Genomic DNA, 23215 nt, shown 5'->3' with positions numbered 1-23215 from the left:
TAGGCTGAAATGATTTTAAGACTTGAAAACTGAACTTATATGTATTTAAAGTGACTTAAATGGTGTCAACACCAAAGTTATGGTGTCTCAAATTCAGAGTATAAATCTCGGCATATTTTCCACTGAAAATCACCTAAATTGGTCATCATAGGCTCCATAACGGATCAGCAAACCATGTCAGAGTCCACCTGCACTGCAGGAGGATCCAAACAGATCAGGATCACAGTTTCAGATAAGGTCTAGATCCAGTTCAGGCTCCAGTCATTTCCCATCTCATCCAGTCCAGATCTGTTAATAATGGATTAATTTTCCCAGCATGATCTGCATTCTAATTAAAATGTCTCATCCTCCCAAAACTGTACTGAAATATTTAAGATCTTTAAAGCTGAGACATTCATTATAACATGTTTCCCTTTATTGGTGAAACATTACATTCATTACAGACTTTCATTACATTCATTACAAAGCTGCTCTGCATGATTTCAGCTAAATATGACTGACATCTGACCTTTAACAGTAACTCAGTGTAGCATCTCTGCTGTGGCTGTCAGAAAGCCATCATTGATCAGTGAAGCTGATCTTAGATCAGATTAGAAATGCTTAAACTGGAGACATTAAAGTAGTTTTTCTGTAAATCTCATTACTCATTTTTATCTAGTAATGGCAGAAATGATGAAATTCTCAATTTAAAAAATTAATAAAGTGAGGTTGACCCTGCTCCCAGCAGATGTTTTAGCTGATTTGTTTATCTCACAAATGTGCCTCTCCAAAAAATTTAATCATAGGTCCTAGGTCCTATTGCCCGTGTCCATAATTTTCCTTTGACCTTTACTTTTCTACCAAGATTTTTATTAGATGTATCTATAGTGTGAATTTGAACATCCTAGGTGACAATCTTCTTGAGTTATTGTGCTCACAAGATTTTCAGAAAACTTGACCTTTGACCTTTAGCTTGAAGTCAAGGTTGCTGAGATAACCATGAGTGGCACTGGAAATGGAAACACACAGAAGCAGTGTAATGTCAGTGGGACTGTCTTGTTGCCTTCACATTGTTTTAATCAACTTGGTTTTAGTCACCAAATGGTCAGGGAAGCAACAATGAGTTTGAGTTGGCTTTTACTCCTTATGGTTGTTTATTCTGCTTTTTGTGCAGTCTCTTTGAGCACCTGGAGCCTTACCGTCATTATCAGAGGTCAGAGTAGCACACTGCTGTCTCTCTGTGGTCCAATTTGGTGCACTCTCTCTATAACCACTTGTGTTTGTAGTGTTTCGGTGCCAAGTACTTCTAGTAAACATGATTCCAAAAATGTGCATGGGTCTCATCCTTCAGCTCCCTCTGGCAGGTTTATTAGCCTCAAATTATTTTGCCTGGACCTCCATTTCATGTTTTTGTGCTCCAGGGCTTTTTTCTCGGACTCTGGTGTGTTCATTTCAGCTTGTAGTTTCAGTGTTGTTCTCAGTGCTACAGTAGATGTGCGTATCTCTGTTTGTGCTACTTGCTCAGTGCAGTCATTTATCTCTTTCCTCGTGCTCTCAGTTGCTCCCATGACTCTGTCAAATCTTGAGGAGAACTCAAGATGTTTATGGATGTTGCAACACACAATATTTTGGCCACCTTCCTCGCCTCAGCTTTCTCCTCTCCACCCTGTATCACCATGTGAAATGTGCTAGCGTTAGCTCTCTGTACCTCACCATGAAGACAGTAGTCAGTTAACTTGGGTTGTTTTGACTTTTCACTCCCTTCTTGACTAGTTGTTGTTGCTTTAGGCATTATCCTGTTGACATGCACACATTTACACTATAATTTCTAAGAGAGGAAAATATGTTTAAAAGAAATAGAGTGTGAACAGCGGAGCCGCAAGGTAAATGTCCTTTCACATGGCCGCCATAAGAGAAAGTTCTAAGCTCTTCAATTTTAATGTTGACCATACTTCGATTAAAATGTTTTATAGTTGTTTATATGGGCTTTTACACCTGAGTAACAAAAATCACCTCCAGGGAGTTATTAAGTAATTGCATGGTTTTCCCTGAACAAACTGGATGTGTGCAAGGTCAGGACCCTAAAAAAAAAAAAAAAAGCCCACTCTGTCCTGGCTGACTCAAGCCAATCCCTTCATGGCCTCTTCAGGTTGCTCCCATGAGACCACAGATATGTGGTGCCACAGTCCTGGACTAACAGGCTCAAAAACTGTTTTGTTGCTGTGGCAATAAAACCTTTGACCTTCACACTCATCTAAGATTTTTAGTAGATGTATCTATGGGGTGAATTTGAACATCCTACCTCATATCTTTTTGAAGATATCACTTACAAGATTTTCAGAAAAACTCTCTGACCATCTTTCATGCAAGTTTGGTATGAATCGGACAACAGACAGACAAACATACCAAACACAATACCCTGTTCCTCCCTCTGGCAGCAGGGTAACAACTGCATTTCATATTTACTTGGGGTGTCTTTTTTTAATACTAAAATTTATTTGATGATCTGACACATTTAAGTGTGGCATATGTTAAAAAAAAAAAAAAAAAAGAAACCTAAGAATTCAGGAAGTGGGCAAATACTTACAGTACAATATAAATACAGTGCAATCTACAGTTCAATGTGATTCCATAGATCATGGTGTTTCTATTTATTTGGTGTTTTAATACATATATTTTTAAATTTGGTGTTTTTATTTGTTTTCATTGTGACCTGATGAAGCATAATTTTGTTCTGCACTGCATCTTTGATGTGGTGTCTGAATGACAAAGTGAATCTGAAATATTTTTTCACGGCACTGCAAATACCCTAGACAATTGGACTGGCATTTTGGTTGAATTTGAAAACCACAAGCCCACTTGGCACAGCCATTTTATAGTTTGTTTCTAACCTTAGCTGATTGTTTGTAAAATGACTGTGGTGTGTTTAACCCATGTGTGTTTGTGTGTGCTCCTGCAGTGGGCTCTACATGCTGCAGCTATGCAGGGCGTCACACCACCTGCAGAGAGTACTGCCAGGCCATCTTCAGAACTGACTCAACGCCCACCATGTCCCAGATTAGCGCTGTCAAAGATTACTGTCAGAGTCACAGCGCTCAGCTAATCAGCTGTGTCAACAACTTCACAAAGTCCTACCCCATACACAGCCCTGTTGACAGTAAGTCTGTCTGTTTCAGACACTGATGGAACCAAAATAGTCATACTGTGGTATTTTTGACATACATCTCAGTGTTTTCTATGAGGAGAGTTAAGCATTCAAATAAAAAGTAAAAGCCACATCTGAGATGTTACTAACACATATATAAAGTAACAAACAATTCCCGGTGTCAACCCGCAACACCTGCTTTCTTTTTTCTCCTGTTGTCTATATTCATATAAACAGTGGCTTGCAAAAGTATTCATACCCCTTGAACTTTTCCATATTTTGTCACATTACAAGCACAAACAAATATATTTCACTGGAGTTTAATGTGAAAGACCAACACAAAGTGGTATACCATTGTGAAGTGGAAAGAAAATTATACATGATTCAAAACACTTTTTACAAATAAAAAACTGAAAAGTGCGGTGTGCAAAAGTATTCAGCCCCCCTGAGTCAATACTTTGACTCCAACAGGTTTTCTTCCAAGATTGCCCTGTATTTGGCTCCATCCATCTTCCCATCAACTCTGACCAACTTCCCTGTCCCTGCTGAAGAGAAGCAGCCCCAGAGCATGATGCTGCCACCACCATATTTGACAGTGGGGATGGTGTGTTCAGAGTGATGTGCAGTGTTAATTCTCTGCCACATATAGCGCTTTGCATTTTGGCCAAAAAGTTCAATTTTGGTCTCATCTGACCAAAGCACCTTGTTCCACATGTTTGCTGTGTCCCCAACATGGCTTCTGGCAAACTGCAAACAGGACTTTTTATGGTTTTCTTTTAACAATGGCTTTCTTCTTGCCACTCTTCCATAAAGGCCACATTTGTGCAGTGCACGACCAATAGTTATCCTGTGGACAGATTCCCCTACCTGAGCTGTGGATGTCTGCATTTCGTCCAGAGTCACCGTGGGCCTCTTGGCTGCATCTCTGATCAGTGCTCTCCTTGTTTGGCCTGTAAGTTTAGGTGGACAGCCTTGTCTTGGTAGGTTTACAGTTGTGCCATACTCTTTCCATTTCTGGATAATGGATTGAACAGTGCTCCGTGAGATGTTCAAAACTTGGGAAATCTTTTTATAGCCTAGGCCTGCTTCAAACTTCTCCACAACCTTATTCCTGACCGGTCCGGTGTGTTCTTTGGACTTCATGATGCTGTTTATTCCCCAATATTCTCTTAATCAACCTCTGAGACACACAGAGCAGCTGTATTTGTACTGAGATTAGATTACACACAGGTGGACTCTTTTTAGTCATTAGCAGTCATCAGGCAACTTCTGAATGCAATTGGTTGCACTCAGAGTAAAGGGGGCTGAATACTTTTGCACACCGCACTTTTCAGTTTTTTATTTGTAAAAAATGTTTTGAATCGTGTATAATTTTCGTTCCACTTCACAATTGTATACCACTTTGTGTTGGTCTTTCACATTAAATTCCAGTGAAATATATTTATGTTTGTGGTTGTAATGTGACAAGTTCAAGAAAAGTTCAAGGGGTATGAATACTTTTGCAAGCCACTGTATTAATGCACAATATTTTCCCCAAAATCTGTTCTTATTTGTATATTTTTATGGCTTTTTTATCAGACACCAGAACAACTATGAATGTATCTGAAACATTCCTAGTTAAGACCAGTGGTAATCACCTGTCAGTTACAAATTATTTCTAAGTTGCTGCAAAATTATTTTTTTAACACTTTTGACAAAATCAGTACACACAAGTTTAAAATGACAAGTTTGATGTTTTCTTCTATATTTATATGTAAAATGGTAACTAAGAGAAGTTAAATGCAGCAAACTGAATAGAGAAAGGTGTGTCACTTTTTTTTTTTAATGATCTCCAAATGCAACCAAAAAGTTGCTAATTCAAAGTCACTATCCATCCATTCACTTCCGCTTATCCTGTTCAGGGTCATGGAGCGGCTGGAGCCTATCCCAGCTGACATAGGGCAAGAGGCAGGGTACACCCTGTACACGTCACCAGCCTGTCGCAGGGCCAACAAAGACAGACAGACAACCATCCACACTCATGCTCTCATTCACACCTATGGGCAATTTAAAGTGGCCAACTAACCTAACCCCAGTAAATGCATGTCTTTGGACTGTGGGAGGAAACCGGAGTACCTGGGGAAAACCCACGGAGACACAGGGAGAACATACAAACGCCACACAGAGAGAGAGAGAGAGAGAGAGAGAGAGAGAGAGAGAGAGGCCCAGGCCAAGGCGGAATCGAACCCAGGCCTTCCAGATGGTATTCTAACTGTGAGGCAGCAGTGCTAACCACCGTGCCACCGTGATGACCACAAAGTCACTAATTTGGCAAAAATTATATTCTTCCACTGCTTAAAAAGATGGTAGATGATAGCTTTTTGATCTACCATTATGTTGCAACATGGCACCACCCTGAACATCAATAGCAAGTTGTCCAATGTAGTAGGGCCACTTAAACTTAATTAAAAAGAGATACAAATATCTTCTATTACTTTGGCCACTTTGGTCATTCTTTGACTGTTATTGTGAGTGTGGAAATTAAGTGGATGACGTATAATGACTTACTCTCTACTGTTATGGTGCATCCAGGCCTGTACTGCTGTGACCGGGCAGCTACCCACTGCCAGATGGCTTGCCGGCGAATCCTTCGCACTATGAGCACAGAGCATGAGATTATGGAGGGTCTGATCAAAGAATGTGGCTCCCAGCCCCTCCCACAGGAGCCTATGTGGCAATGCTTCCTGGGCAGTGCCCACCCTCCTTCCATACCTGAAGTGGATACCTCACATCCTGCCAAGATGGACTGTGCCAAACTGCACTGCTGCTCCAAAGCAAACACCTCAGTCTGCAGGTATTCCAAAGCTCTTGACATCTTATTATGTAAGGCATCTTACAGTGGAACGGCATCACTTCAACATCATTTACAGCATGCTGTGGTGCAGTACATGTTCAGTGTTGCTTTTTAACACACACTGTACTCTGCTGTCACAGGGACATGTGTCAGGAGATCAGCACTAACTGGGGCAGCCAGACATGGCAAGACTTTGACCAGCTCTGTGAGTACAATCCTGTGGAGACAGAGCTCATCAACTGCCTGGCTGACGTCAGAGAGCCCTGCCAGCTTGGCTGCAAGGATCTCACTTACTGCACCAACTTCAATAACAGGTCAGACTCCTGCTACTCACCAAGTTTTAATTTGTCTTAATGGCCTGGTGTCCATTTTTGTCTGCCTATCACTGATAATTTTACATCATCTGCATATCAGTGGAAAGAGATAGAGAGATCTTTATAAACAGGTCTGCTATGATTCCAGAATTTGCACTGTGCCTTTGTCTGACAGGGATCAACAAAAGCAAAGTGGGTCCTGCGAAAAAAAGACAACTTATTTTTCATTGTTTTCGGCCACATATTTTTAAAAGTAGGTGATTAATTCATCATACTATTTGCATTAGTATCATGATGAACTTTTTAGTGTATCCATTGCAACTTATTTTGTACTGCTCCCAGATTCCACAATTCATCATGTCTTATTTATGTGAAATTTTGAATCCCATTGTAGACCAATGTGTGGATCCCAGAATCTGGAACTTTGCACACCATCACTATAAACTGGAAACTTGTTTCATGTTGTATTGCCCATTTCTGACTTTGATATGTTGTTCCTCTAAATACAAAGGAGATCTCCCTTTTCTAGTCACTGTGTTTTCAAATGTCATTAACAAGTAAGTCAAAAAGTTCTGTACCTTCACGTAAAATAACAGAATTTCATATTTGAGTAGAGAGTGCATATGAATACATGTACATTCTACCATATCGCCTCATATGGTAGAGTGTACAGTGGGTACGGAAAGTATTCAGACCCCTTTAAATTTTTCATTCTTTGTTTCATTGCAGCCATTTGCTAAAATCAAAAAAGTTCATTTTATTTCTCATTAATATACACTCAGCACCCCATCTTGACAGAAAAAACAGAAATGTAGAAATTTTTGCAAATTTATTAAAAAAGAAAAACTGAAATATCACATGGTCATAAGTATTCAAACCCTTTGCTCAGTATTGAGTAGAAACACCCTTTTGAGCTAGTACAGCCATGAGTCTTCTTGGGAATGATGCAACAAGTTTTTCATACCTGGATTTGGGGATCCTCTGCCATTTTTCCTTGCAGATCCTCTCCAGTTCCGTCAGGTTGGATGGTGAACGTTGGTGTACAGCCATTTTCAGGTCTCTCCAGAGATGCTCAATTGGGTTTAGGTCAGGGCTCTGGCTGGGCCAGTCAAGAATGGTTGTTCAGAGTTGTTCCGAAGCCACTCCTTTGTTGTTTTAGCTGTGTGCTTGGGGTCATTGTCTTGTTGGAAGGTGAACCTTCGGCCCAGTCTGAGGTCCTGAGCACTCTGGAAGAGGTTTTCTTCCAGGATATCTCTGTACTTGGCCGCATTCATCTTTCCTTCAATTGCAACCAGTCGTCCTGACCCTGCAGCTGAAAAACACCCCCATAGCATGACGCCACCACCACCATGTTTCACTGTTGGGATTGTATTGGGCAGGTGATGAGCAGTGCCTGGTTTTCTCCACACATACCGCTTAGAATTAAAGCCAAAAAGTTCAGTCTTTGTCTCGTCAGACCAGAGAATCTTATTTCTCATAGTCTGGGAGTCTTTCATGTGTTTTTGGCAAATTCTATGCAGGCTTTCATATGTCTTGCACTGAGGAGAGGCTTCCGTCGGGTCTCTAAAGCCATAGAGCCCCGACTGGTGGAGGGTTGCAGACATAGTTGACTTTGTGGAACTTTCTCCTATCTCCCTACTGCATTTCTGGAGCTCAGCCACAGTGATCTTTGGGTTCTTCTTTACCTCTCTCACCAAGGCTCTTCTCCCATGGTTGCTCAGTTTGGCTGGACAGCCAGGTCTAGGAAGAGTTCTGGTCATCCCAAACTTCTTCCATTTAAGGATTATGGAGGCCACTGTGCTCTTAGGAACCTTGAGTGCTGCAGAAATTCCTTTTTAACCTTGGCCAGATCTGTGCCTTGCCCCAATTCTGTCTCTGGGCTCCTTGGGCAGTTACTTCGACCTCATGATTCTCATTTGCTCTGACGTGTTGTGAGCTGTGAGGTCTTATATAGACAGGTGTGTGCCTTCCCTAATCAAGTCCAATCAGTAGAATTAAACAGAGCTGGACTCCAATGAAAGAGTAAAACCATCTCAAAGAGGATAAGAAGAAATGGACAGCATGTGAGTTAAATATGAGTGTCACAGCAAATACTTTTTCTTTTTTAATAAATTTGTAAAAAATTTCTACATTTCTGCTTTTTTTTCTGTCAAGATGGGGTGCTGAGTATACATTAATGAGAAATAAAATGAACTTTTTTGATTTTAGCAAATGGCTGCAATGGAACAAAGAGTGAAAATTTAAAGGGGTCTGAATACTTTCCGTACCCACTGTAATGTAAAGGTGTGTTTGTAGATAGGAGTGGAATAAAATATTTATACAGGAATATTGATAGGACTCTTTTAATAGGTTATCAATATACTCATATCAGATGTGTTTATTTAACTGTGTAGGTGCTCTAAACAAATTGTCCTGCCAGTGTGAGTAACCAGAGTCACTTGTCAAATTAATCAATATGAAAAGCAGTTGGCTAACTTAAAATAAAGAAAAAAAAGTTGAGCCATTGGATAAATAATACAAACATAGTGGCACCAAAATGAAATGATTGCTTTTTGGAGGTATATTCTTCTTGGTGTATTGTAGATCATAGTCTTGCAATGTATTGTTTTATGATGCCATTGTCAATAGCTTTGTATCTTGAATGATTTCTAGTCCCAGTTGCAGCTCTAGCCTCTAGCCAACAGATCATCTCTTTAAAATAGCATTTCAACTGTCTTTGCCACTATTGCTTAATTGGAATCACAAATTTCAGTCCAATAAGTTATTCAATTTTTTGATTCAAATGCTTTCTATGCTGCCCCGTACAACACTTCAGCATAAAGCAACCAAACACACAGAACCAAACTTATTTCACAAAAACTACCAAGGTTAAAATGATTAGCCCCCCTAATGCTTGTGTATCTTTTTCACTGGGTAACAGCTTGCAGTCATTTGTTATAGTTTTCAACAAGTCTTACACAGATCTAGTACGCAATCCCAGCCCACTCTTCTTGGGCAAGTCTGTCAAGCTTTTTTAGATTTGATGGTCTTCTGGCATGGACCCAGGATTTTAGTTCACCCCACAGATTTTCAATGGAATTCAAGCCAGGGCTTTGTGCAGGGCAGTCAATAATGTCCACTTTGGTCTTCTGGAGATAGTGCTTCAACCAAGAGCAACATATGTTTTGGGTTGTTGTATTGGAAGACAAAGCGATGAGCTGGACCCAGTTTTGCTGCTGACTACATGAGGTTTTCTTTCAAAATCTTCATGTATCCTTCCTCCTTCTTAATTTTTTCCACCTTGATGAGAGTCCATTCCAGACACACATAGTAGCATTTTACCTTGATTTATTTCCATTTTCCACTGAATTAAAATAAACATGTAAGCGGTCTCTCCCTTGTTCATATGTTATTGGCCTAATTAACCACTGCGACTTGTGACTCATTTTGCCAGATCGGGTCACACATGCTGAAATCCTGCATCCTCTCTCACAGCATAAGGTTGCATATGTTTTAGCTATGAAAATTTCCAGTGCTTTCATTGTGGCTTTTACCCCATCTGACTTTTCACCAAGAGGCAGTTTAAAAGCTGCGGGGAGTAGAAGTTGTTCTTTCCTACCTGAGTCTATTTTCCTTGTGGTGTCAATTGACACATTGGGGTGATGTTTTCGTTGGTGAGCCAACATATTGGTTGTGTTGCTGCTAGCATAAGCAACACTTGTTGCACATTGCTTACACTGATTAATCTCTTGCAGTTTTTATCCACCAGTTTTTTCATATGTAGCACTAAAGTATTAAAGGGACTGCACTGCAGTGGTTTGAATCATATTTATCTAAGACTCCAATTTGTTCATGTAAATGGGGAGTCTTCTTCAGACACTAAGGTTAATTATGGAGTTCCACAGGGTTCTGTGCTAGGACCAATTCTATTTACATTATACATGCTTCCCTTAGGCAGTATTATTAGAAAGCATTGCATCAATTTTCATTGTTATGCAGATGATACTCAGCTTTACCTATCAATGAAGCCAGATGACACACATCAATTAATTAAACTGCAGGAATGTCTTAAAGACATTAAGGCCTGGATGACCTCTAATTTCCTGCTCCTAAATTCAGATAAAACTCTTGTACTAGGCCCCACAAATCTTAGAAACATGGTGTCAAACCAGATACTTACTCTGGATGGCATTACTTTGCTCTCCAGTTACACTGTGAGAAAACTTGGGAGTCATTTTTGACCAGGATATGTCCTTCAATGCACATATTAAACAAATATCTAGGACTGCTTTTTTGCATATTTCTAAAATAAGAAACATCCTTTCTCAGAGTGATGCTGAAAAGCTAATTCATGCATTTATTACTTCTAGGCTGGACTATTGTAATTCATTATTATCAGGCTGTCCTAAAAGCTCCCTGAAAAGTGTTTAGCTGATCCAAAATGGTGCAGCTAGAGTACTGACAGGGACTAGAAAGAGAGAGCATATTTCTTCTTCTCAGCTTCTCTTCATTGGCTCCCTGTTAAATCTAGAATAGAATTTAAAATACTTCTCCTCACATACAAGGTCTTGAATAATCAGGCCCCATCCTATCTCAAAGGCCTTATAGTCCTATGTCACCCAAGTAGAGCACTTCGCTCTCAGACTGCTGGCTTACTCGTGGTTCCTAGGATAATTAAAAGTAGAATGGGAGGCAAAGCCTTCAGCTTTCAGGCCCCTCTTCTGTGGAACCAGCTCCCAGCTTAGATTCGGGAGGCAGACACCCTCTCTATTTTTAAGACTAGGCTTAAAATGTTCCTTTTTGATCAAGCTTATAGTTAGGGCTGGATCAGGTGACCCCTGAACCACCCCTTAGTTATGCTGCTATAGGCCTAGGCTACTGGGGGAGGGTTCCCATAATTTATTTACTTTGTTTATACTCCACTCTGCATTTAATCATTAATTGTTATTAATCTCCCTCTCCCTCTCTCTCTGTGTGGAGTTTACATGTTCTCCCTGTGTTGGCGTGGGTTTTCTCCGGGTACTCTGGTTTCCTCCACCAGTCCAAAGACATGCACTTACTGGGATTAGGTTTATTGGAAACTCTAAATTGCCCATAGGTGTGAATGGGAGCATAAATGTGAGTGTGGATGTTGTCTGTCTCTCTGTGTTGGCCCTGCGACAGGCTGGCGATCTGTACAAGGTGTACCCTGCCTCTCGCCCTATGTCAGCTGGGATAGGCTCCAGCCCCCCCTACACCCTGAATAGGAAAAGCGGAAGTGAATGGATGGATGGATGTTATTAATCTCTGGCTCTCTTCCATAGCATGTCTTTTTTTCTCTCCCCTCACCCCAACTGGTCGCTGCAGATGACTGCCCCTCCGTGAGCCTCGTTCTGCTGGAGGTTTCTTCCTGTTAAAAGGGAGTTTTTCCTTCCCACTGTCGTCAAGTGCTGCTCATAGGGGGTCATTTTGACTGGTGGGTTTTCTCTGTATTATTGTAGGGTCTTTACCCACAAGACAAAGTGCCTTGATTTGGCACTATATAAATAAAATGGAATTGAATTGAATTAAATCCAAAATGGTCTCACACAGAAGACCATACTCATACACACATTTAGTGGCTTGCAAAAGTATTCATACCCCTTGAACTTTTCCATATTTTGTCACATTACAACCACAAACATAAATATATCTCACTGGAATTTAATGTGAAAGACCAACACAAAGTGGTATACAATTGTGAAGTGGAAAGAAAACTATACATGATTCAAAACATTTTTTACAAAAATTAAAAAACTGAAAACTGCTGTGTGCAAAAGTATTCAGCCTCCCTGTTGGGTCGTGGTGCGGCTCTCTCTCGCTGCCCCTCTTACCAGGCAGAGGTGAGACCAATGGAAACAAGTGCACCTTGATAGTAACTTCACACTTTACAAAAACTCACTGGAGGTGAGCAGGTTTTGTTGCCAGGATTTATTGAAGCACAAAGTTAGACAAAGTACAAGAAAGCAAAAAGCCCTCCCGGGAGTGAGTGCCTTGGAGCAGCTGCAAAGGGGATAGAGGAAGAGCAAAAAGAGCGCTCCCTCCCAACTTTACCACCGCCTTTTATTGCCCAAACTCACACCTTCCCCTGCTGTTATCAGGACCAGTGGGCATCGAAGGATGCTCCCAATCCACTATGAACCATACTAGTTTGATCCTCATGCAATGGCTCCATGACTGTTAGAATAGAATAGAATGCCTTTATTGTCATTATACAGGATGTACAATGAGATTGGAGGGCCACTCCTGTTCAGTGCCATGTAACAGAAAATCAAACTCTCTAAAATGAAAATAAAAATATTATAAAGATATTATAATCTAGTATAATCAATATGATCAAGAGATATACAGAAAATAAACAAAGTGTAAAATATACAAAAAATAGAATGTATAAAAATATATACATACATACCTACATTGGTGGATCTGTACATTCTAAGAAAGTAAATGTGTGTATACATATAATAATGAAGATGATGAATATTGCATGTGGTGAATGAATATTGCACTAGTGAATGAATACTGGATATTACACAATATAGGAGTGATAGATATTGTTCAGTATGAATAATATAATATTGCACAGAGATGTGGGTGTTGCACAGTTACAGTGGGTGAGTGTGAGAGTTCAGGGTGGTGATTGCTCTGGCGAAGAAACTGTTCCTGAGTCTGTTTGTTCTGGCTTTGATGCACCTGTAGCGCCTGCCAGAGGGCAGCAGGTCAAACAGGTCAAAGCCAGGGTGTGAGCTGTCCTTGATGATGTTCCTGGCTCTGCTGATGCAGCGGGAGGTGTAGATGTCCATCAGGGAGGGGAGAGGGCAGCCAACGATTCTTTGTGCTGTCTTGACTACCCTCTGAAGCCTGACCCTGTCTGCCTCAGTGCAGCTGCCGTACCATACTGTGATACAGTACGTCAGCAGGCTCTCAATGGATGAGCGGTAGAAGGTCAGCAGCAGGTTTGAGTCCAAGTTGTTCTTCCTGAGGACCCTCAGGAAGTGAAGTCGCTGCTGAGCCTTCTTGATAACAGCTGTGATGTTATCTGACCAAGAGAGATCAGCAGAGATGAGGACACCGAGAAACCTGAAGGTGTGGACCCTCTCCACACGATCGCCGTTGATGTAGAGGGGAGCTGGGTCAGTCCTGTGCTTCCTGAAGTCGATGATGATCTCTTTGGTTTTCATGGTGTTCAGTACCAGGTTGTTCTCTGAACACCAGGCTGTCAACTTCAGGACCTCCTCTCTGTAAGCTGCCTCATCTCCCTTTGAGATGAGTCCGACCACTGTGGTGTCGTCAGCAAATTTGACGATGAGGTTGTTATTGTGGGCCGGACTGCAGTCATGGGTGTAGAGGCAGTACAGGAGGGGGCTCAGCACACAGCCCTGTGGGGAGCCAGTGCTCAGTGTGCGGGTGGAGGAGAGATGGGGGCCAAGTCTCACAGTCTGGGGCCGGTTGGTTAAGAAGTCCTTGATCCAGGAACATGTGAGAGGGGGGAGGCCCAGGGTGTGCAGTTTGGTGGTGAGAATGTCCGGGATGATTGTGTTGAACGCTGAGCTGTAATCCACAAAGAGCATGCGAGCATAGCTCTGCTGCTGCTCCAAGTGGCTCAACACAGAGTGGAGAGCTACAGCGATGGCGTCCTCTGTGGATCTGTTTGCACAATATGCAAACTGATGGGTGTCGAAAGTGGGGGGCAGATGGTCTTTGATGTGCTGGAGAACCAGCCTCTCAACTGTTCTCTGGGGGCTACCAAAACAACCAACTTTTCCACGTGAAAATACCACCCACTGAAGCACTACCCCGCCCTTCTATCCATATTTTCACATTACTAGAAACACTTTTAGGGCAGTCTTATCTCAACACACAAATTTACTCCCTTACATTATTACAGGAGCTCAGGTGGGACTTCAACCCCCCCCCCACCCCACCCCACCCCCCCACCCCTTGGGACACACACTCCCCGCTACTTGACCTTCACACTGGCAATACTGTGTCAAAAGTGTACTGTGTACAAAGGTGAGCCTCTAAATATGAATGAGTGCAGTTCTACTAGTGGAAAAAACCCAAGGCCCTGGGCAGAGCAGGCCTCAGTCCTTTCCACTCACCTAAAGCATGCAGTGTTCCAGTGTGTGTGTCAATATAGGTAACAAATAATATATAATGTGACCATTAATCCAGTGTGTGTGATTAATATAAGTAACAATACATGATGTAAAATATTAATAGTAAATACTGATGTCTAAGTGATAAAAATACACCACACCCCCTGAGTCAATATTTTGTGGAACCACCTTTTGTTGCAATTACAGCTGCAAGTCTTTTTAGGGTATGTCTCCACCAGCTTTGTACATCTAGTGACTGAAATTTTTGCCCATTCTTCTTTGCAAAACAGCTCAAGCTCAGTCAGATTAAATGGAGAGTGTTTGTGAACAGCAGTTTTCAGATCTTGCCACAAATTCTTGATTGGGTTTAGGTCTGGACTTGGACTGGGCCATTCTAACACATGAATATGTTTTGTTTTAAACCATTCCATTGTAGCCCTGGCTTTATGTTTAAGGTCGTTGTCCTGCTGGAAGGTGAACCTCCGCCCCAGTCTCAAGTCTTTGGCAGACTCCAACAGGTTTCTTCCAAGATTGCCCTGTATTTGGCTCCATCCATCTTCCCATCAACTCTGACCAACTTCCCTGTCCCTGCTGAAGAGAAGCAGCCCCAGACCATGATGCTGCCACCACCATATTTGACAGTGGGGATGGTGTGTTCAGAGCGATGTCCAGTGTTAATGGCCAAAAAGTTCAATTTTGCTCTCATCTTACCAAAGCACCTTGTTCCACATGTTTGCTGTGTCCCCAACATGTCTTCTGTCAAACAGCAAACAGGACTTTTTATGGTTTTCTTTTAACAATGGCTTTCTTCTTGCCACTCTTCCATAAAGACCACATTTGTGCAGTGCAGTACTAATAGTTGTCCTGTGGACAGATTCCCCCACCTGAGCTGTGGATGTCTGCATTTCGTCCAGAGTCACCATGGGCCTCTTGGCTGCATCTCTGATCAGTGCTCTCCTTGTTCGGCCTGTAAGTTTAGGTGGACAGCCTTGTTTTGGTAGGTTTACAGTTGTGCCATACTCTTTCCATTTCTGGATAATGGATTGAACAGTGCTCCGTGAGATGTTCGGTTTCCCCCCACAGTTCAATGACATGTAGTTACTGGGGTTCGGTTAATGGTCACTCTAAATTGCCCGTAGGTGTGAATGTGAGTGTAAATGGTTGTCTGTCTCTCTGTGTTTGCCCAGCAACAGGCTGGCAACTTCTACAGGGTGTGACCTGCCTCTCGCCCTATGTCAGCTGGGATAGGCTCCAGCTCCCCCACGACCCTGAACAGGATAAGTGGAAGAGAATGGATGGATGGACACATGAATTTCTAGGCGTAGCCATGTGGCAGAAGGCTTCTGCCTTGATGGCCTCAGAATCTCGTTTCTGCTCTTTGCAGATGATGTGGTCCTGCTGGCTTCATCAGGTGGTGGCATCCAAATTGCAGTAGAACAGTTTGCAGCCTAGTGTGAAGCAGCTGGTATGAGAATCAGCAAAGCTGTCGATTTACCAGTCAGTCTACGTCCCTACCCTCACCTATGGTCACGAGCTTTGGGTAGTGACTGAAAGAATAAGATCGTGAATGTGGCAGAAATGAGCTTCCTATGAAGGGTGGCTGGCCTCTCCCTTAGAGATAAGGTGAGGAGTGTGGCCATTCGGGAGGGGCTCAGAGTCGAGCCGCTGCTCCTCCACATCGAGAGGAGCCAGTTGAGGTGGCTCGGGCATCTGATTAGGATGCATTTTGGGTGAGGTGTTCTGGGCATGTCCTACTGGGAGGAGGCCCCAGGGTAGACCCAGGACACGCTGGAGAGATTATATCTCTCGGCTGGCCTAGGAATGCCTTGGGGTCCCTACGGATGAGCTTGTAGAGGTGGCTGGGGAGAGGGAAGTATGGGTTTCTCTGCTTGGGCTGCTGCTCCTGCATCTGGCCCCATATAAATATGCAAATATGTTAGGCACAACAGTGCATCATAATTCTGCTTGCAAATCCTGCAAGACAAGACAGTCTTAAAAAAAACAAGAAAAAAAAAAAAAACGATAACAGTGGAAAAATTATGTCCTTAAACTTAGTTACAGTACTTTCAGAAACACATCTACTATAATGAAATTCATTCCCCACTGCTGTGTAATCCTTTATTGTAAATTTAAATATTAGTTAGAAGTGATCAAACAAAAAGGGTTTCGGGGAATACCTTTAAATGTTCAGTTTAAGATCCAGAATGTGATTAAAGTGGTGGGCTCATTTAAATGTAGTGTTGAGGCTGTCATTTTAAGCATGGATGTTAAAATCCCCCACTTTAATTATTTTATCCAAACTGAGCACTAAATCAGATAAAAAGGATTGCACATGATAAGGGCCAGGTATGATGTTACTAGAATTTACTGATTGTAGCTAATTGCAAAACATCAGAAACGATTAGGAGGGATAAAAATTCATTGGCCTCCACCTGTAAAGCCATTCCAGTTTTAGGTTGTCTCATTGTTGCTCTTCTAGTGCACCTGTTGTTAATTTCATTAAAACCAAAGCAGCTGAAACTGATGAACAACCCCCTCTGCTAGTTAGCTGACCATCTCAATATCCCAGAAGTTTAATTGACTTTATGCTGTACTCTGATTAAAAAGTGTTCATTAAATGTTTTTGAGCAGTGTATATGTTGCTAAAATACCTAGAAAAGTTAGCATTATGATACTACTACTTAACACAGGAAAGCCCCTCTTAGAAAGAATAAGTGGCTTACCAGATTTAGTTTTGGTTGGAAATAAAATCAAAGTTGACAACTTTGGAGTTGACTAAAGTTAAAGAATCCATTCTTATACATGCATGCACACAAACACACACACATTCATTCACTTTAAAATAGACAAAGCAACTACTCACAAATGGAATGATGGAACCACACCCAGAACTTTCCCTGTGGAACCTTCTCTATTTTAAACCACCAAAAAGCTGACTCACTTGAGACCAACCCACCAATCAGACATCATAGACAATTCCTTGTATAGTCAAGAAGGAAAAAACTCACATTACTAGAGGGACTTTAGCTCCCTCTGTAGGACTGGCTGAGCAGACTGCTGCATACATAAAACTCCCAGCATGATTGTTTCTTTTGAACATGCATATTACTTCTTTTTCCTTTATACAACGTTTTAAGGTCAAATAGATTTTTTCACTTTAAACTTTTGTAATGTCATTTCTGTGCGTATTTTTCTGTCTGTCCACAGACCGACAGAGCTTTTCCGCAGCTGTAACATTCAGTCAGACCAGGGCGCCATGAATGACATCAAGCTGTGGTCTAATGGGACAATCAAGATGCCATTCATGAACATCCCTGTGCTGGACATTAGGAAGTGCCTGCCCAATATGTGGAAGGCTGTGGCCTGTTCCCTGCAGATTAAACCCTGCCACAGCAGGTCCAGAGGGAGTGTCATATGCAAGTAGGTCTACTCTCACCTTTGAACATTTAGGGTGTGATTTACAGTCCATAGCTGTGCAAAACCCTCTTTTGGTGTTAAAACTAGGATTTATTAAACAACCTTTACTAAAGAAGCATACTGACAATTTTGTGACTGAAGCATAGACACAGGTATTTCTGGAGCTGTCCTTATTATAGATTTATATGTGCTGAAAATAAGAGTTTTTGATGTGATTTACATACATGTGATTTAATAAGGTCTGTGCCAGGGAATTTTTCAGCAAAAAATTTTATGCCATTATTTATTGCCAGAAAAGGCATGGCTTATTTTGCACCTGATGGCAATGATTTTTCTCACTAGGATTATTACTTTGTGGAATGCTAAGTAGAGATGTTTTCACACTCAAAACATCCATCCACACAATTGGTGTAGATGGATTACTCAGAGCTCAGAGTTTTACCTGTAGCTTCCCACTGAGTCCTTGGACACTGGGATTTTAATGTAACAGAGCAGAACTTAATGTGAAGTGTTGGAGATGTGCAAAATAGTTGCTTAATATAAGACGCATGGATAAATTATAGGCAGTAAATATGCTTTTTACAGTGAGCACAGCAGTTTGCAATATTTCAGGGTTTTAAGTCATATTAACCACATCAAGTTGGGGTTCGATAGGACAATCAAAATGCTTTTCATGAACATTTTCTCACACAGATCTGTCCATAATGAAAACTGCATAGAGGACAAAGACACACATAGTGAAAACTGGTACTGCTATGTGTATAAATGTAGCAGTAAAAAAACACCGAGATTTCTTTCATGCACTAAGTTTATTCCCTTCTCTGTGGCATCATATCTATTAGATAACATATTTAAATGTCTTTCAGAATACAGCTACTAATGAACGAGAAATGAATGTGAAATACTTCTAGAATACGTTCTAGATTTGGGAAATTCTTTTTCTACAGCTGTAGAAAATAATATCTGGCAGATGCCTCTCTGCCAGACAGATTTCTTATAGAGCGTGATAGCATGAGGTATGAAGGATTTCTTATATCTCTCCTGGCAGTGGGGCTGAATCAGTCTGTTAGAGAAGGTGCTCTGCTGCCTTTCCAGTAAGTAGTGTAGATGGTGGTCAGTTCAGGTCAGGATGGATGTCCACCACAGCTTAAAATCCTAATCAGTTTATTCAGTCTCTTGGTGGCACCAGCTCTGATCCTGCTCCCCCAACAGACCACAGCAAAGTGCACTGCGCTCAGTACAACTGAGCGATAGAAAATCTCCATAATTTTGCTGGACATATTGAAGAATCTCATCGTCCTCAGTAAATAGAGTGACAAATAATGTGACTTCAGAAACATGTTAGAATATTAAAATATATTGTTCAGGTGTCAATGAGTCAGATTCAATCAGATTCTTTTTTTCAATTTTAATAAATATATGCGACATCGTGCAGAAAAATGACTGATGTGTGCATTCACACATGTTCTGTGTTCTTCTACTCATCTTACAGGCAGCTGTTACATACAGATTTTAAGTTTATATGGTGAACCTGTTTATAATGAAGCAGTCCTTCACTAGATAAATCCTGCATTCCACCTGAACTGTCTGATTTATCCAGAGAACAACTGCCCCAGCCTCCAAGAACTCATTCAGTCCCCCTCAATGTCTTTTACATGTTTTTACATTGTTTTTACAATGTTAGTAGTAGTCACCTAAAGGTGACTGCTGTTGCGATTTGGTGCAATTAAATAAAATTGAATTGAACTGAATAATTGCTTTCTTGCTTTGCAGTCTCATACTGATTTGCCTGGCTTTGTATAGCTGTCCTTTAGTTCTAGTTATGTTTACTGTGCATAAAATTGTAGCATCAACCTAGAGCATTTAGACATTTCCCTCTTCCTTAGATAAATGTGAGGACAAAAGATAGAGGAGGAACTTTGTTCTCTTATTTTTATCAGTCATATCCAGTGTTGAGGCACTATAAGCCTGAGAGCCAGCAAGTTGTACAGACACTGAAGAGTCTGTAACAATGGGCTCCTGCATCACCCCACTGGATACCCCGGGCACGTGGTCAGTTGCTTTCCAGAGCCACATGTCTCCAAAATACATGTAGACTGGATAGACAAACTCCCACGTACACTTGCATATCCTTGAGAGGATAAAGAGCTGGTCTCGTGTTCCACAACCAGGACGAAAACCACATTGTTCCTCTTGAATCCAAGGTTCGACTAACAGATGAACTCTCCTTTCTAGCACCCTGGCATAGAACCTTCCCAGGGAAGTTGAGGAGTGTGATCCCTTGATAGTTGGAGCACACCCTTCGGTTCCCCTTCTTGCAGATGGGAACCATGACCTCAGTCTGCCAATCCAGGGGACATACCATTATTTTACTATATAACATTCGATCTATAACAAATAGCTTCAATATGTTTATGTTAGTACTTTTTACTTCTATAACAAAATAATTTTCCAAATCAGGGACAAATAAAGTATTTCTGTTTTGTCTTGTCTTATCTTATTTTGCATGTATCAGGTGTTGTATTTTTGCTATCTGTCCTTAGGTCAGATTGCGTGGATATCCTAACCCAGTGTGGCGATAGGAAACGTTTTCACGAAGGACAAACACCAGAGATAATCTGTGAGCAGCTGTCGCCTATTGATGACCCTGAACACTGCATCCCCCTCCAGAGATACCTCAGTGAGTCAGTTTACTCGAGTGTTTGAGTGTAGCCATTCTTTCCATTATTGAGAAAGAGAGAGTGTCAGTTATAGCTGAAACACAGATACAGTCTGGTATGTCTATGTAGATTCTCAGTCATCCAGGTCATAGTAGTCTCTGGAGCTTGAAAAAGGCGACTGGACTTCTTTTTGTTTCTTGAAGACGTTTCACCTCTCATCCGAAAGGCTTCTTCAGTTCTCAACCAAAAGGTGGAGAGACCCAGGTATTTAAACCCCTGTGGGCGTAGTCCCCTGGAGGTGGTTATGACCCTCTATTGATCATGTGCGTGAACACATGTGCCCAGGTGTGAAGGGGGCGTGGGTCATATTTAATCAGTGGTTTCAGTTGAAACCAATTTAAGACTCCGCTCCATTGTTTCCTGTGGCCTATTGAGGTCACTGGAACAAAGGTGTGAATGGGGGTTGAGACGTCTGGGAAGGGAGCTCAGGACAGCACTGTAAGCGGGGGAAAGTTGGTGACGTAATCCACCTCCTCTGTTCAATGATGGTTGTTCACAGTGGACATAGATGGCTTCTTTCACTCCTCTTTCAAACCATCTGTTTTCCCTGTCCAAAATGTGAACATTGGCATCCTCAAAAGAGTGCCCTTTTTCCTTCAGATGCAGATGTACTGCTGAATCTTGTCCTGTCGAGGTGGCTCTTCTATGTTGTGCCATTCGTTTGTGAAGAGGCTGTTTGGTTTCACCAATGCAGAGGTCCGAGCACTCTTCACTGCACTGAACAGCATACACTACATCGCTGATCTTGTGTTTGGCGGGTTTGTCCTTGGGATGAACCAGTTTTTGTCTTAGGGTGTGACTTGGTTTGAAGTATACTGGGATGTCATGCTTGGAGAAAATTCTTCTGAGTTTCTCTGACAAGCCTGACACATATCTTCCCAACTCAGTGGATAAATACATACGTTTTACCAGGGAGGACACCAGAGATAACAAGTTACCATTCCTGGACTGTGCGGTGCTTATCGAGGAAGATGGAAGCCTCAACATTGAAGTTTACCGGAAGCCCACACACACAGACCAGTATCTCCTCTTTGACTCCCACCACCCTCTGGAACACAAACTTGGGGTGATCAGGACCCTACAACACCGTGCGGAAAGTGTTCCCTCTAAGGCAGAAGGGAAGCATAAGGAACACACACACATTGAGAAAGCCCTCAAAACATGCGGTTACCCCAACTGGGCCTTCATCAAATCAGCTAAGATGCACAGGAATGAAGGCCAAACACAAACTACAGAGAATAGGAAGGACAAGAGGAACAACATTGTCATCCCATATGTGTCAGGCTTGTCAGAGAAACTCAGAAGAATTTTCTCCAAGCATGACATCCCAGTATACTTCAAACCAAGTCACACCCTAAGACAAAAACTGGTTCATCCCAAGGACAAACCCGCCAAACACAAGATCAGCGATATAGTGTATGCTGTTCAGTGCAGTGAAGAGTGCTCGGACCTCTGCATTGGTGAAACCAAACAGCCTCTTCACAAACGAATGGCACAACATAGAAGAGCCACCTCGACAGGACAAGATTCAGCAGTACATCTGCATCTGAAGGAAAAAGGGCACTCTTTTGAGGATGCCAATGTTCACATTTTGGACAGGGAAAACAGATGGTTTGAAAGAGGAGTGAAAGAAGCCATCTATGTCCACTGTGAACAACCATCATTGAACAGAGGAGGTGGATTACGTCACCAACTTTCCCCCGCTTACAGTGCTGTCCTGAGCTCCCTTCCCAGACGTCTCAACCCCCATTCACACCTTTGTTCCAGTGACCTCAATAGGCCACAGGAAACAATGGAGCGGAGTCCTAAATTGGTTTCAACTGAAACCACTGATTAAATATGACCCACGCCCCCTTCACACCTGGGCACATGTGTTCACGCACATGATCAATAGAGGGTCATAACCACCTCCAGGGGACTACGCCCACAGGGGTTTAAATACCTGGGTCTCTCCACCATTTGGTTGAGAACTGAAGAAGCCTTTCGGATGAGAGGTGAAACGTCTTCAAGAAACAAAAAGAAGTCCAGTCGCCTTTTTCAAGCTCCAGAGAATACAGTCTGGTAATTCAGGGAAAAACATCGTCATCTTATCCTTGTGGCCAGTTCTGCAGGTGAATTGAATTTATGCTACTAGAAGGCAGCAGACCACAGATGTTCATAGGCTAATAGGCATAGGACTGGCATTTCACAGTGCTGTTTTGGCTAACATTTTAGCAAACAAATTATAGTTGATATAATGAAACATAATCATCCAATCTCAATGGTCAGTGGGCATTTTTTCAAAATGGGGCTTTAGATGACTAGATTACTAAGTATTTTATGTTTTCTGTGTTGCTGTTGAGAAGGTGTTGGGAAGATAATAGAATAAAACCAAGACACTGGCAAAGATGTCATTATTTTGCTGCACATTTTGCAGTCTTCTGTGAGGCACAGAAGACAGCTCGCTGCGACAACTGCCTTTATCAGAATGTCTGTTAATCAAAGTGGCTGTGCCCCTAAAATTGAGCCTTACCAGTATCCAAATGACTTAGTAATCCATACTTTGATTTTCTGCCCATCCACTTCAAGGTCACAGGGGCGGGATGACTAAGTTATGGGAAAAAAAAAACTCCCCACTGTACCATTTTTGTATGTGGCTGCAAACATGATTTTTAATGCTGTAAAGTTGGAGGCTGTGGAGATTTATTTTGGTACCTTCTGCTATGGGTTAA

General features: G+C 41.9%; 1 protein-coding gene across 1 annotated transcript in view; it reads left to right on the top strand.

Moving 5' to 3' along the window:
* reck (reversion-inducing-cysteine-rich protein with kazal motifs) overlaps nt 1-23215 on the top strand; it is a 118613-nt gene that overhangs the window by 54814 nt on the left and 40584 nt on the right. Inside the window, exons 8-12 of the mRNA XM_030756825.1 lie at nt 2939-3136; nt 5696-5957; nt 6098-6271; nt 17575-17787; nt 20328-20464. Of these exons, the coding sequence (XP_030612685.1) occupies nt 2939-3136; nt 5696-5957; nt 6098-6271; nt 17575-17787; nt 20328-20464 (984 nt within the window). The remainder of the gene's footprint in view (nt 1-2938; nt 3137-5695; nt 5958-6097; nt 6272-17574; nt 17788-20327; nt 20465-23215) is intronic.

Source organism: Archocentrus centrarchus, chromosome 20, assembly GCF_007364275.1.
Source record: "Archocentrus centrarchus isolate MPI-CPG fArcCen1 chromosome 20, fArcCen1, whole genome shotgun sequence".
Classification (NCBI taxonomy): Eukaryota; Metazoa; Chordata; class Actinopteri; order Cichliformes; family Cichlidae; genus Archocentrus; species Archocentrus centrarchus.
The sequence above is the reverse complement of the archived record's forward strand: the minus strand, read 5'-3'. Positions and strand labels throughout refer to the sequence as shown.